The 12,202-nt window shown below is 44.3% G+C and overlaps 2 protein-coding genes across 4 annotated transcripts in view; both read left to right on the forward strand.

The window, feature by feature from the left end:
• LOC147636234 (uncharacterized) overlaps positions 1–12,202 on the forward strand; it is a 53,584-nt gene that overhangs the window by 4,815 nt on the left and 36,567 nt on the right. For 2 of the 3 annotated variants that reach the window (XM_086801665.1, XM_086801666.1), the window contains exons 4-6: positions 3,265–3,462; positions 3,901–4,012; positions 4,163–4,272. In XM_086801665.1, coding sequence (XP_086657791.1) covers positions 3,265–3,462; positions 3,901–4,012; positions 4,163–4,272 — 420 coding nt within the window. Of the gene's footprint in view, positions 1–2,473; positions 3,024–3,264; positions 3,463–3,900; positions 4,013–4,162; positions 4,273–12,202 lie in introns of those variants that run through there. The other variant, XM_086801667.1, reaches the window with a different exon arrangement.
• Positions 8,681–11,328, forward strand: LOC147636235 (uncharacterized). Its single transcript, XM_086802024.1, has 3 exons — positions 8,681–10,095; positions 10,191–10,506; positions 10,637–11,328. The coding sequence occupies exons 1-3, from the start codon at positions 8,681–8,683 to the stop codon at positions 11,060–11,062; spliced, it is 2,157 nt and encodes a 718-aa protein (XP_086658150.1). The 3' UTR covers positions 11,063–11,328.

A 12,202-nucleotide genomic window follows, 5' to 3' on the forward strand; every position in this document is an offset into this window, starting at 1 on the left:
TGGCTTGATCTCTCCACTTCTCCTTCCACTCTCACTCACTCACTCCCTCTTGGACTTGGCCATGTTTCCAACATGGTATCAGAGCTAGGCTCCATTCCATCGCATGCTTCACCTTCTCCCCTTCTGCATTTTTAGGGTTTGCAGTTTATATGCTGTGTTTTCAGCTCTGAATCAGCTGCCTCTTCTCCGCCCTATAGCTATGCATTTTGTTGCTGATCTTTCAGGTCTGCAGACCAGCCCACATAGCCACCTCTATCCAGTACCTATCAGCCACCTTATAGCTGTGTTTCTCTCTGCTATGACCAGTCCATATCAGCCACCCACATGTGCTGTAGTTCCAGCCCTGTTATCAATTATCTGATCAGTGTTTTTCTTCCATGAAGTGTCCCATGCTGTAACCAGCATACAGTCAATGTTTCTCATCATGAGGGACCACTATAGTTATTAGTCTATCATGCTACACAAGGCTCACATGAACCTGCAGCATAACAGTCCATTCAGAGGGGTCTTCTACAAGAGATCTGAAGCCTAGAGGCATACAAGAGCAGGATACCCATGAAGAGGAGGTGCTTCATCTACTTCATCAACATGTGTAGCACCTTTCTCTAGGAAGAGCTTCAATGATCAATCTTTCTTTCAGTGTTTTTCTTCCTTCAAGGAGGAAGCAAGAGATGTGGGTTCTTCAATCTATGATGCTGAGACCACCACAAGGTTTATATCCTATGCTCTTTCCATGGAGTTATGGAATCTTTCAGCATTGATGCTTGTCTCAAGGCATATGTGTTATACATCTACATTCACATCTTCACCGAACACATCTACATCCAGGTGCGCTACCCTGGCCCATGAGCCTAAAAGGATGATCCAAGCATCCATTGCTTGGAAACATTGCGGAAAAGGATTCCTACTCTTCACCGACATATGTTCGAGGGGGGGATCCTAATCTCTACATTCACATCTACATTCACATCTACATCTAGGTGCGCTACCCTGGCCCATGAGCCTAAAAGGATGATCCAAGCATCCATTGCTTGGAAACATTGCGGAAAAGGATTCCTACTGTTCACCGACATATGTTCGAGGGGGGGATCCTAATCTCTCTATAATTATCTATTTTCTATTTTATGTTGAGTCAAGGGTTCTTTGCTCGGGCTATCTCCCAAAATCTAAATATTTTGGATGTCTTTCTGGAATTGTTGTAAAGCCTTGATAATATAAAAGGCAAAGATGTATTCTTATCCCAGTTAGGTGGGGATGACTAAGCAATAATCTCATCTTTGATCATAAGCTGATCGAGGGAGTAGCATGGTCATGGGAGGTGCGCATGGCTAGTCGTCTCTCTACAGTGATGTCATGGATGTGTTGGAATTGTAGGAGTCTCTGTAGTGTGAAAGGGTTATTCAGTCTTTTCGTGTGAACCACCTCTTAGTAAGCATTTGAAGATAAGGCCTTCTAAGTGCTTATAAATACATTGTACATACTGTGAGTATTATCATTCATAATACAATCATTGTGTTCATGTGCAATCTCTCTCTCACTTGAGTTCTATTGCATCTCTCTCTCTCTCTCTCTCCACATCCATGTCTATGCTTCCACACACCATGGCTTGATCTCTCCACCTCTCCGTCCACTCTCACTCACTCCCTGGTGGACCTGGCCATGTTTCCAAGACAGATTGCCATGAGTCAGCTGAGCCCTGCGACCGTATGACTTGGCATCCCAAACCACCAAACCACCTACCTGTGCCACCATTTTTGAAATTTATGGAATTTGCACATATTTATCAATATTTTTACGCACTTATCAAGATTTATGGACATTTTAAAAGTGTGGACACCCGAGAAGTGATAGCCAATCCATGTATTATTGAGGGAACCATTATTTTTGAAACCTTAATGAACACAAAGGAAAGCCAAACTATTATAAACTCACAAGAGTTTTCAGATTTCCCTCTCTCTCTCTCTCTCTCTCTCTCACCAGTGATAGTGTTGTACTGCCAGGGACAACCAGCATTGTACAGACTTCCACATCATCATTGTACGGACATGTACAGACTGATTGCCCCCTGAAAATCAGCAAAACAGGTTGTAAATCTGTTTTATGGCTGAAAGCATCCATCCTATGGTTTTCCTTATGATGCCATGTGAGGAGTGGTGGCAATCATCAAGGGCGTTGGATCACATGAAGAAAGTTTCCCATGCTGTGCAAACACTTGTGGGCATGGTATTCTTGTGAAGACTTTGTGGAGTCTCTGCTTTTGGTGTGGAGGTTTGAATCTTTTTTTTCTTTTTCTTTTTTTCCGGCTGGCCTTAGGCCCAAGATCCTCCTGTAGTTACTAATTTTCCACTGCATGTAGGCACCCGTCCACAGGCGCTTAATTATCAGTCCATAGCGATGCCGCCGAGGAAACACCAAAGGAGGTTTTGAACCCAGGACCTCTTGGTCTTAAGCAAACACCTTCACCACTAGAGTTATCACCTAGAAGAGTTCACCACTCGAGTTATCACCTAGGAAAGAGCCTTTAGGAATTCTTACGTAGGGAGGGAGAATTCTTACGTACAATTCCAAGGACAAGAAATTGACAGGCTAAGTGATTGACTTGCGTGCTTCATTTGTACTCATTTGTTGTACTTGGAGTAACCACGTGAGGAATCCCAGGCACCTGTGATCTTGTATTTGGAGTAGACTCCTTTCGGACTAAAATTATGGAGGAGTATACGCAATGATGACGCGAAAGTCCTTACAAAGCTATTGCTCCTAGCCCCCAACACGTACGGGTTTCTGTACGTACTGTGCAGAAACCCTAAAACTGCTCAAACACCTAAAAACTGTTTTCTGGAGGATCCTGTCACCCAAAAATCAACAAAGCAGGCTGTAATTCATTTTATGGCTAAAAGCATCCATCCCATGATTTTCCTAATCATCGTGACCATGTGAGGAGTGGTGGCTATCATCTACGGCATTGGACAGCATAATATCCTTGAAACTTTTGAATTGGCCAAGAAGATGGCATATACATGGGGGTACACCTTACAATCCATCAGTTTGTCTAGAATTGACATGAGTTTTTTTTTTTTTTTTTTTTTGGGATGTGCGTGCGTGCGTGTGTGCGTGTGTGTTTTAAAGATCATTACTAAAAAATAGTGTGTTTTAAAGAAAAGGGTCAGAACATACAAGAGTTTTATATTCAGTATAACAGAACATACGAGAGCTGGATCCAAACAAAGGATAAGCAGAGCTGACATTGAGTTTGAAATGCCATAGGTATACATTTTGAGGGCTCTAGTAACAACAGTGGCAGCAGATGAGCACAACTTTAAGTGGTGGTGGGGAACTCTTCTTGTCCTTGGAATGTTTTCAATGTCTGCTATTGCGAGCGTATCACTGCACATGTGCTTTACATTAAGTCAGAAAGTTGGCATGAAGATCCGTTCCACTGTGAGCATGGCCGTATTCAACAAGGTTGGTTCCGTTTTTAAACCATAAATTGAACTTTTCTCATGTGGTGTATTTCTTAGCATTCTGTAGCTATGCATGAGGATGTTTTAAAGCATGAGGACGAAAGGCTTTAAAAGAATGGTGAGACAATGATGTTCCAAACACCTTTGCAAGGCTTGGGAGATAAGAGGCCATGGCTGCAGGCAACCTCAATCTCTGTGCATGTTTGGGTGGGGTTCTAGTTTAGCCTTTGGAAGACCGAAAGAGCGGCAGTCAGAGAGATGTCAGAGACTATGTGGCTGATGTACATTTTTTACATATAATATAACACCATTTCACGAAAAAAAGAAAAAAGAAAAAAGAAAAAAAGAGATGTCAGAGACTCTTTAAACGTGATACAAGTTGCGAAGGACCCTTAGACATTTTCATTTTATCTAATACTTGATTTTTTTTTGGATGCAGCTTTTGAGCATGAAATTAGTTTCTTTGGTTGGCACAAACAGTGGAATAATGTTGAATCTTGTGACTAATGACACTCAAAAGCTTCTGGATGCTGCAACTTACATGAACTTTGGTAACATGGCCAGCTCTCAATCGGATTGCTTATGCTTCAAGATCTATTCAAATTTAAAATATTGAGCTAATCATAAGATTTTCCAAATTATACTCATATCAGCATGTAGGCTATATTTTTATATAGCAGTTAATTTTCATGATACTGCAGCTTGGTTTGCATTGATAGAGCTTGGCACAGTCAGCACATTAACTATAATAGAGATTGGTGTATCCGCCATTCCTGGAGTACTCATTGCGCTTCTTACTCAACCATTACAAGTAAGTTTATTATCTCTTCTGATTACGTTAACTTTTCTAATTTTGGTTGTTAAACATGAAAGAGGTTTCCTTTGTTATGTGATCATCCTTTGAGAAGGTCAAAGAGAAAATAGATACAATCCATTTAATGAAATAATAAGTGGAAACTCCCTCCATAGCTACCTGCTCTCAAAGGGAGGTGGGGTTGGGGGAGAAGCCACAATGGGGACCTGTAGTCCCAAGTGATACCGTCCTTGCCTCTATACAGACAACTTCAAAGGTTCCAGATAAGTACAAAGGCTGCCATCCGTGCCAGAATACTCTTTGAACCAGGGTCATAGACGAACTTGAGGAGGCAGATCTCACATTCCTTGTTATTTTTACATGGTGGGCTGCCTGTAAATCTGTGGAGAGCTATTTGTGGTGCAGACTGCCTGGATGCTAATGAGTCTGTACAGCACTGCTGTTGTAGTTGTAGAGACTACCGGCTGACTCACTGGCAGTTTCACAAAAGGCAGAGCTTACATCAGTTGGGTCTATACAGCATGGTTAGCCAGTCCACAGATTTTTTATGAGGGTAGGGATTATGACCCCGCCTTCTCGGTACACAGAGGGGCGGTTTGTAAATGCACTTTTTAGCAAGTTCAACCCTGTGGCAGGGTGGACACTTATTGGGAGATTATTGCTAGTATCACAGCTTGGCAAATTTGGAGGGCTACGTGTAGACGCTATGGACGGGAATCAAATTTGGAGGGCTACGTGTAGACGCTATGGACGGGAATCAAACCTATTAATTTCTTCTCATCTACTCTATTTGGACTTGTATGGCATCATCATCGGCTGCATACACCTTGCATTTTGGGATGATGTCTTTTCCGGTCGATGGCCATGGTTTTTGATAGAATTTTTCATATTTTGCAAATTAAAAAAAATGGACTCTGGGTACATATAGTTTATATCTTACCTCTCCCAATATGTTTGCTTGTCACCTTTGTGTAGACTCAAGCACTCAATCTTCCCGTTGGTCACCCTAAATGTCATTTCATTAAGGAGGGACTGTATACTTTTGTGGCAGCACGCCTGCAGATTTGTCAAGCTGTGAGATTTTATCATCTCCCAGTGGGAGTCACATGGCATAGAAGTGGCACACTATCTCTCGCATACCTAGCTGGACAGGCATCTGCTGATAACTCAGGTGGAGTGCCAATCCTGTACCATGGTCCTTCTATCAGTCTTTTTGCCCAAGTGACAGCAATCTTAAGATATGTCTCCAAGTGCTGAACCACTCACTCTGGCATTTCTAAGTGAAGGACTTGGAAATCCATTCATGGCTTCCCTCCTAGCTGAAGGACTTGGAAAATGTGTTTGCAAAGTAGAGATCGGCTCTGAATTTCTGGACAATGTTCTTGAGGCCTCTTGTTTGACTGGATGAGGAATTCCATGTATTTCTAGAGCATATGGTGTGGATTGTTGGAATTTGAAGGCACACTAGTGGCTGTTAGGAATGTGAAACCGATCCCGTCAAGTGGGAATAGACTCCGTTGGACACCCACATGCGTAATAGCACAACTTAATATCACAATTTGAAATGGACAACTTAATATAACAACTGAAAATTGAAATGAAAAGAAATGTTGATAGATGGACACCAGCACTGGGGCCGGAACGGGCCGAGCCCCCCCCTCAATATATGATATATTATTGGGAGTATTTAACAAATACAAAGCTCCATGGGTTCAATGAACCAGATGATGTCCATGTACAACTGAGATGAATACAGTACCAAACAAGAGGCTCGAAGTAGATGTTCGAAGGAGAGCGACCACTTGAGTGGTCCAGTCTCTACGGTCCTGTGGCTTCACTGGAATCCGCGGAGAGCGCCCCACTGGTGTTTCAAGACCACGCACAAACAGGCGCTCCCGTACTAACGCCTGGCTCTCTTGATCTCGGCACCTTTGAACCGTGGTTCTCCAAAAGCTTGGACTACCCGGCACCGAACGGGTGTCAGCGGTAGAGAATCCTTTATCAGATTTACAACAAAGTTCTTTACTTAAATCTGAATTCACTTACTTGTAGCTCGCAAATGGAAGACAAATACCCGAGGTGTCTGTGTGCAGCTTCTAGAGAGGGACACCAGGGTGCAGCAGCGTGTCGAGGAGGAGGAGGAGGAGTTGCCTGTGTAGAAGGTGTAGCTACCTAGGAGGTGCAGAGCCACCTGTAGCCGTCTATGGAAAGGAGGTGCAACCCCACGCAGCCGCCTGTAGAGGGGAGTGCAGTTGCCTGCAAAGGATGAAACAAATGCCTGTTGAAGAGGAGACAGCCGCCTTTTGTAGAGAAGGGACAGCCGCCTGCAAGGGCGGAGGATGAGGCGCAGCCACCAGCTGAAGAGAAGAAGGTGCAGCCACCAGCTGAAGAACACGGAAGCCGTTTGGCTGCAGTCGCCTGTGGGGTGGAGCAGTCGCCTGCATGGGCAGGAGACACCTGGCTGCAACCGCCCGTGGGGAGGAGGCACAGCCGCCTGCAGTAGATAGGCGCAGCCGCTTGTGGCTGCGAGTGGGAGAGAGGCGCAGTCGCCTGAAGGAGCAGCCGCCTGAGGAGATGGAGAAGGAGCCGCCTGGCTGCAGAGCACAGCCGCTTGGGGAATAGAAGTAGCCGCCTGTATGGAGAGGAGCAGCGTGCTGAGGAAAACACAGCCGCCTGCTGTGCAGCCGTCAGCTGTAGAGGTGGAGGAAGCGTAGCCTGAGGAGGAGGAGACGATCGCCGGCTCTATCCCTTTTACGAGTGGGGTGGTCGCTCTCTTTTGTAGAGATTGGAGTGGAGTTACACGACCACAGCTGGCCGGCTCCCCAAGCTTGCATGGGGGCGGCCAGCTTCAAAGTGTGGTGTGGGTAGGTGGCCATGCACCCATCCCCACACACATAAAGGGTTAAGTGTGGGGGTTTCCCTCCCCACCTTGGCCCATATGTGGGTGCCCCTAATGGGTCCCCACTTTTAAATGAATGTGAACTTACAACCTTATAAAATGAAAGGTTAGAAATAAAACTATTAAACCAACAAGTGCAATACACTTACCACCTGTTCACACGCAACAAAACTCGTCAGAAGACAAAGCAAACTTGACGACTCACTGGCAGGCGTCCCCGCTCAGTAAGTGGCACGTCAAGCAGGCAAACACAAGAATACAAGTCATGCGAAAACAGTTTCAAACATGCAAAACATGAGTGCATGTGCAAATAGTATCGTATCATGGACATATCTCCCGTTCATGGAACAAGTACAAAACATCTGTCGAGCACAAAAATGGCACGACATAAAACATAAATGCTGGTCTTCCTATGGAGTGACAGTCCCATAGGTAAAACACAGTTTGAGGCACGAGCCTCCCTATGGAGTGACAGTCCCATAGGCAAGACACGGCGTGACAATCCCATGGATAGAACACAGTCCAGGTCATACACGGGTGGCCCCAATCTGGCTCCCGTCCATACGACACCATCCTGCTAACACACGGGTGGCACCAGTGTGGCTCCCGTCCATGTTAAGCAAAAATACTGGCCTCTTCACATGAGACACCGGCCTGGCCTCAAGTGAACGAGACACAAAACTGGAGATGGACCAAATGGTCGGCAATTGGTGACATCCCCCCGGGCTTCTAAAGAGTTGTCCTCAACTGAAAAGCCTCAAGATATGCCTGTAACAACTGTGGGTAATCAATAAAAAAATCCTCATTTATCCACTTTGCATCAATAGGCAAATAATTTTTGAACTTCACAAGGTATTTCCTGGAAAGCTTTCCTGCAGGTAGCTTTCGCTTCTTGTTGTGAAAGACAATCTGTTCTGGCTGGAGGATCTCCTTAAGCTCATCAATCTCTGGCAGATCTTCTGTGACAGGCTCGCCAGGAACATAGTTGCAAAAAAACGCGTTTCAAACTTTAGGCTACTCGTTTGAAACGTGCAAACGTTTCAAACGTTTGAAACGCGTTTTTTTGCTGGGCCAGTTTTTTTTTATGATAGAAAACGTACGATGCAGTATCTCCTGGCATTTCAGTTTTGAAAGTGACGCTTGAAAGAGACGTTTCCAGCCTTTGAAGTCTTCCAGGTTTGCTTGCACCCCTACCTACGCACCAGTCCTTCTCCCCCGGCCCCTACGCACCGTAGGTAACAGGTTTGTACTAACCCTAAATCCTGATTTTTTCTGATTTTGGACCAAATTTCAGATTTGAAATTTGGGCATTTTTTGCCAGGTTGCCTACATTGGTGCATGCACACCTTGCCTACGCACCAAGCCTACTCCTCCGGCCCCTACGCACCCTGCTTCTCAGGTTTTTAATAACCCTAAATGCTGATTTTTTCTGATTTTGGACCAAATTTCAGATTTGAAATTTGGGCATTTCTTGCCAGGTTGCCCAAATTTCTTCATTCATTCATCATGCCTCGGGCTAAGGATGCCATGTGGAACCACGTAACTCCTGTGAGCAGATATGGGGGTTCAGGCACAGAAAGGTGGAAATGCAATTTTTGTGCCAAAGTGTCAGGTGGGTCTATTATTAGGGTAAAGGCCCATTTTACAGGAGTAAGAGGGGAAGGCATTGGCCCTTGCAGTCAAGTACCAAGAGAGGTTGTAGCGTCTCTTCAGCAATGGAAGAGAGAACATGAAGCAGCAAAGGGAATTCAGCCTATTGATGATGATGTACAGGATACAGATTCTGTAGGTGATGTGTCCAAAAGAGCTAGGACAGAGGATGATTTGCAGAGTCAAGCAGGTGGGTCTAGCTCCATTCCTGTAGCCCACAGATCTTCATTGCCCACCGTGCCTTCTCTAAAGAGGGCAGGCATTAAAGCAGGCATACAAAAGCAAGCTGTCAAGGAGGCCACACGTGAATTGACAAAGTTGTTTATACAATGCGCTTTGTCATTTCACGTCGTGCGTACTCCTCGTTGGAAGAAGGCCATTAAAGCTATCAGCCGCATTGGGTATGAGTGGGAGGGTCCATCTTATGAGTCCCTTCGCAAAACCCACTTAAGGAAGGAGAAGAAGGCAGTGGAGCTTGAGATGGAGCCTTTGAAGGCAACCTGGCAGAAATATGGATGCACATTGCTTTGTGATGGCTGGACAGACATGAGAAAGAGAAATGTATATAACATTTTGGTGTCCTGTTGTAAGGGCACAATGTTTTTGCGTGCCATTGATGCCTCGGTTCCAGGTACAGTTGTTACTGGAGCATTCATATGGAGACATTTGCGTGAGGCAGTGCTAGAGATTGGCCCAGAGAACATAGTGCAGGTAGTTACAGATAATGGGTCAAATTGTGTATCTATGGGCAGGATGTTAGAGGATGAGTTTCCAAAGATAGTGTGGACTCCATGTGCATCACACAGCTTGGACCTCTTGATAGAGGATGTGGCCAAAATTGGGTGGATTGCCGACCTCTTTAGTACTTCTCGGAGCATGGTGAAGTTTGTCACCAAGAGGCCAAAGGTTTTAGCTATGTTTCGTGCACACAGTGATTTGGAGTTGTTGAAGCCCTCAAACACCAGGTTTGCTTACATGCTCATTGTGGTTGAGAGGCTTGTGCGGGTCCGTACAGGTTTACTCCGCACTGTTGTCTCTCAGGAGTGGATGGCATGGGATGATAGAGAGCATCCCAAGGCAGTAGCATTTGTGCGCGCGGTAATGCGAGACACTTGGTGGGCTGAGGCCCTTGCACTTGTCACGGCCACTCAGCCTATATATAGTGTGCTTCGCATTACGGACATGGAGGGCAGCACCCTTGGACTCTTATATGAGTTCATGGACCGCATTGGAGAGGCCCTAGATCGATGCACTATACTATCAGCTGAGAGGTATGTATCATTGTATGTCATTGTTGTTCTTTTAGTTGCCAGTGGCCACATTATACATTGATATTAATTCCATGCTTCCAAGTGTCGTTGAACAGGATCCAGGACATCAGGGAGGTGTGGAACCGTAGATGGGATTGGTTTCATAGGCCAATCCATGCGGTTGCCCATATACTACACCCACTATGGCGGAATGAGGAGCAGTTCAACAATGAGGAGCTAGAAGAGGGATGGCAGTCTTACATCCAGACCTGGACTGGAGGTGATGTTCAGCTCCTCAGGAAGTTAGAGGATGAGCTCCTAGTATTTCGGAATGGGAGTCATGCCTTTGGGAGAGCCACTGCAGTTTTGAGAGAGACTCAGCTTCAGCCAGTCTCTTGGTGGGAGAAATATGGCATCGGTACTCCAGTTCTGGTAAGTGCCCACTGACAAGTTACAACTTACATGTAATAAGTTTGCACTTTGAAGTAACAACTTAGTACTTACAACTTATATAAGTTGTTTCTTCTTATTATTTATAAAGTTTTCTGTTATCTTTTGACAGAAACGCCTTGCATTACGAGTCCTCTCACAGGATTGCAGCTCTGGTCCATGTGAGAGAAACTGGAGCACATGGGCCCTCTTCCATACAAAGAAGAGGAACAAATTGTCCACTGCTCAATTAGAACGGTTGGTGTATTGTCATTGCAACCTCCGTTTAATTGAGCAGCAAGGCAATCCCATTGAGCCGCGCCAAGTGAATGTCGACAAGATCGACATAGAGAAAGTGAAGGACGTACCAGAGATCCCTGCTGAGGAGCGCGACATCTATGCCATGCTATATGAGGAGATGATGGCACCAGCTACTATGACACGATCACGGGCACCGACATCAGCAGATCATGCATCTACGAGTGCTGAGGCTGAGGCTGAGGCTTCATCTTCTTACGACACAGACTCACATTCCTCAGAGGAGGATGATGCTGAGTAGTTACTAGTTACTACTAGTGACTCTTGACTCTTGACACTTGAGTCTAGAGTTGAGAGTCCAGACTCCAGACATTGGAGACCATTTGTTTTTTCAGAGTTTTTGTATTTGGTCTTTCGGTACAGACATCTGTATTTCAGATTTCAGATTTATCATTTGACACTATTCACTAGTGCTTAGTATGTTGCTTAGTATGTTGTAAGTTGTAACTTGTAACTTCAAACTGGTTATGCTATTAATAATTATATGGGTTTTTGCCATCTATGATCTAATTCCTGATTCCTGAAGACTGCCATGTATCATGTATGATGTATCATGATTCATGTTACATGTATGATCATTGTATGATGTAAATTGTAATCATGTATGATGTATTAAGAATCAGGATTCAGTATGAAATTTGAATCATGGATTCATCATTCATGATGTATCATGATTCATGTATATGAAAGTTGAATGTAGATTTTAGCATTAAACTGTACCAAACATAAATTTATGGACACCCCCCTAAAACAAACCTGGAAAAAACACCTGAAAAAAAATTTGAAAAAAACTTTTAAAAAACTTTTGGAAATTTGTTTGAAACGTTTTTGAAACGTTTCAAACACGTTTCAAAAACGCGTTTCAAAAAACGTGTGGCAACTATGGCCAGGAACAATCAATACAGGTCCACATATGATAGCATGCTTGAGTTGCAAGAAATCATCCTGTTCTTTTGAAGTCCATTTGAAAGTGGTTTTCTTCTTTGTGAGGTCATGTAGAGAAATGCCTTATGAAACGCCTATAATATGAACATAATCCCATAAAACTACGTACTTGATGTACGTTTTGTAATTTTGGCCAATTCCGAATGGTCTCTATCTTTGCAGAATCCATTGTTACTCCATCCTTGGATACAATGTGACCCAGATAATGTATCTCTGAAAGGAAGAACTCACTTTTCTTGGCATTAATGAAAAGTTTATGCTTCCGCAACTCTTCGAACACTGTGACCAAATGAGTTCTATGTTCCTGCTCATTCTTGGAGAAAACCAAGATATCATCAAAGAATACTCCTGTGAATTTGCGATGGGGTCGGAATATCCTATCCATCATACGATTAAACGTGGCAGGAGCATTGGTGAGACCAAAAGGCATTACCAA

This window comes from Cibotium barometz, chromosome 8 (genome assembly GCF_041138505.1).
Source record: "Cibotium barometz isolate CiBa-2024 chromosome 8, ASM4113850v1, whole genome shotgun sequence".
NCBI lineage: Eukaryota > Viridiplantae > Streptophyta > Polypodiopsida > Cyatheales > Cibotiaceae > Cibotium > Cibotium barometz.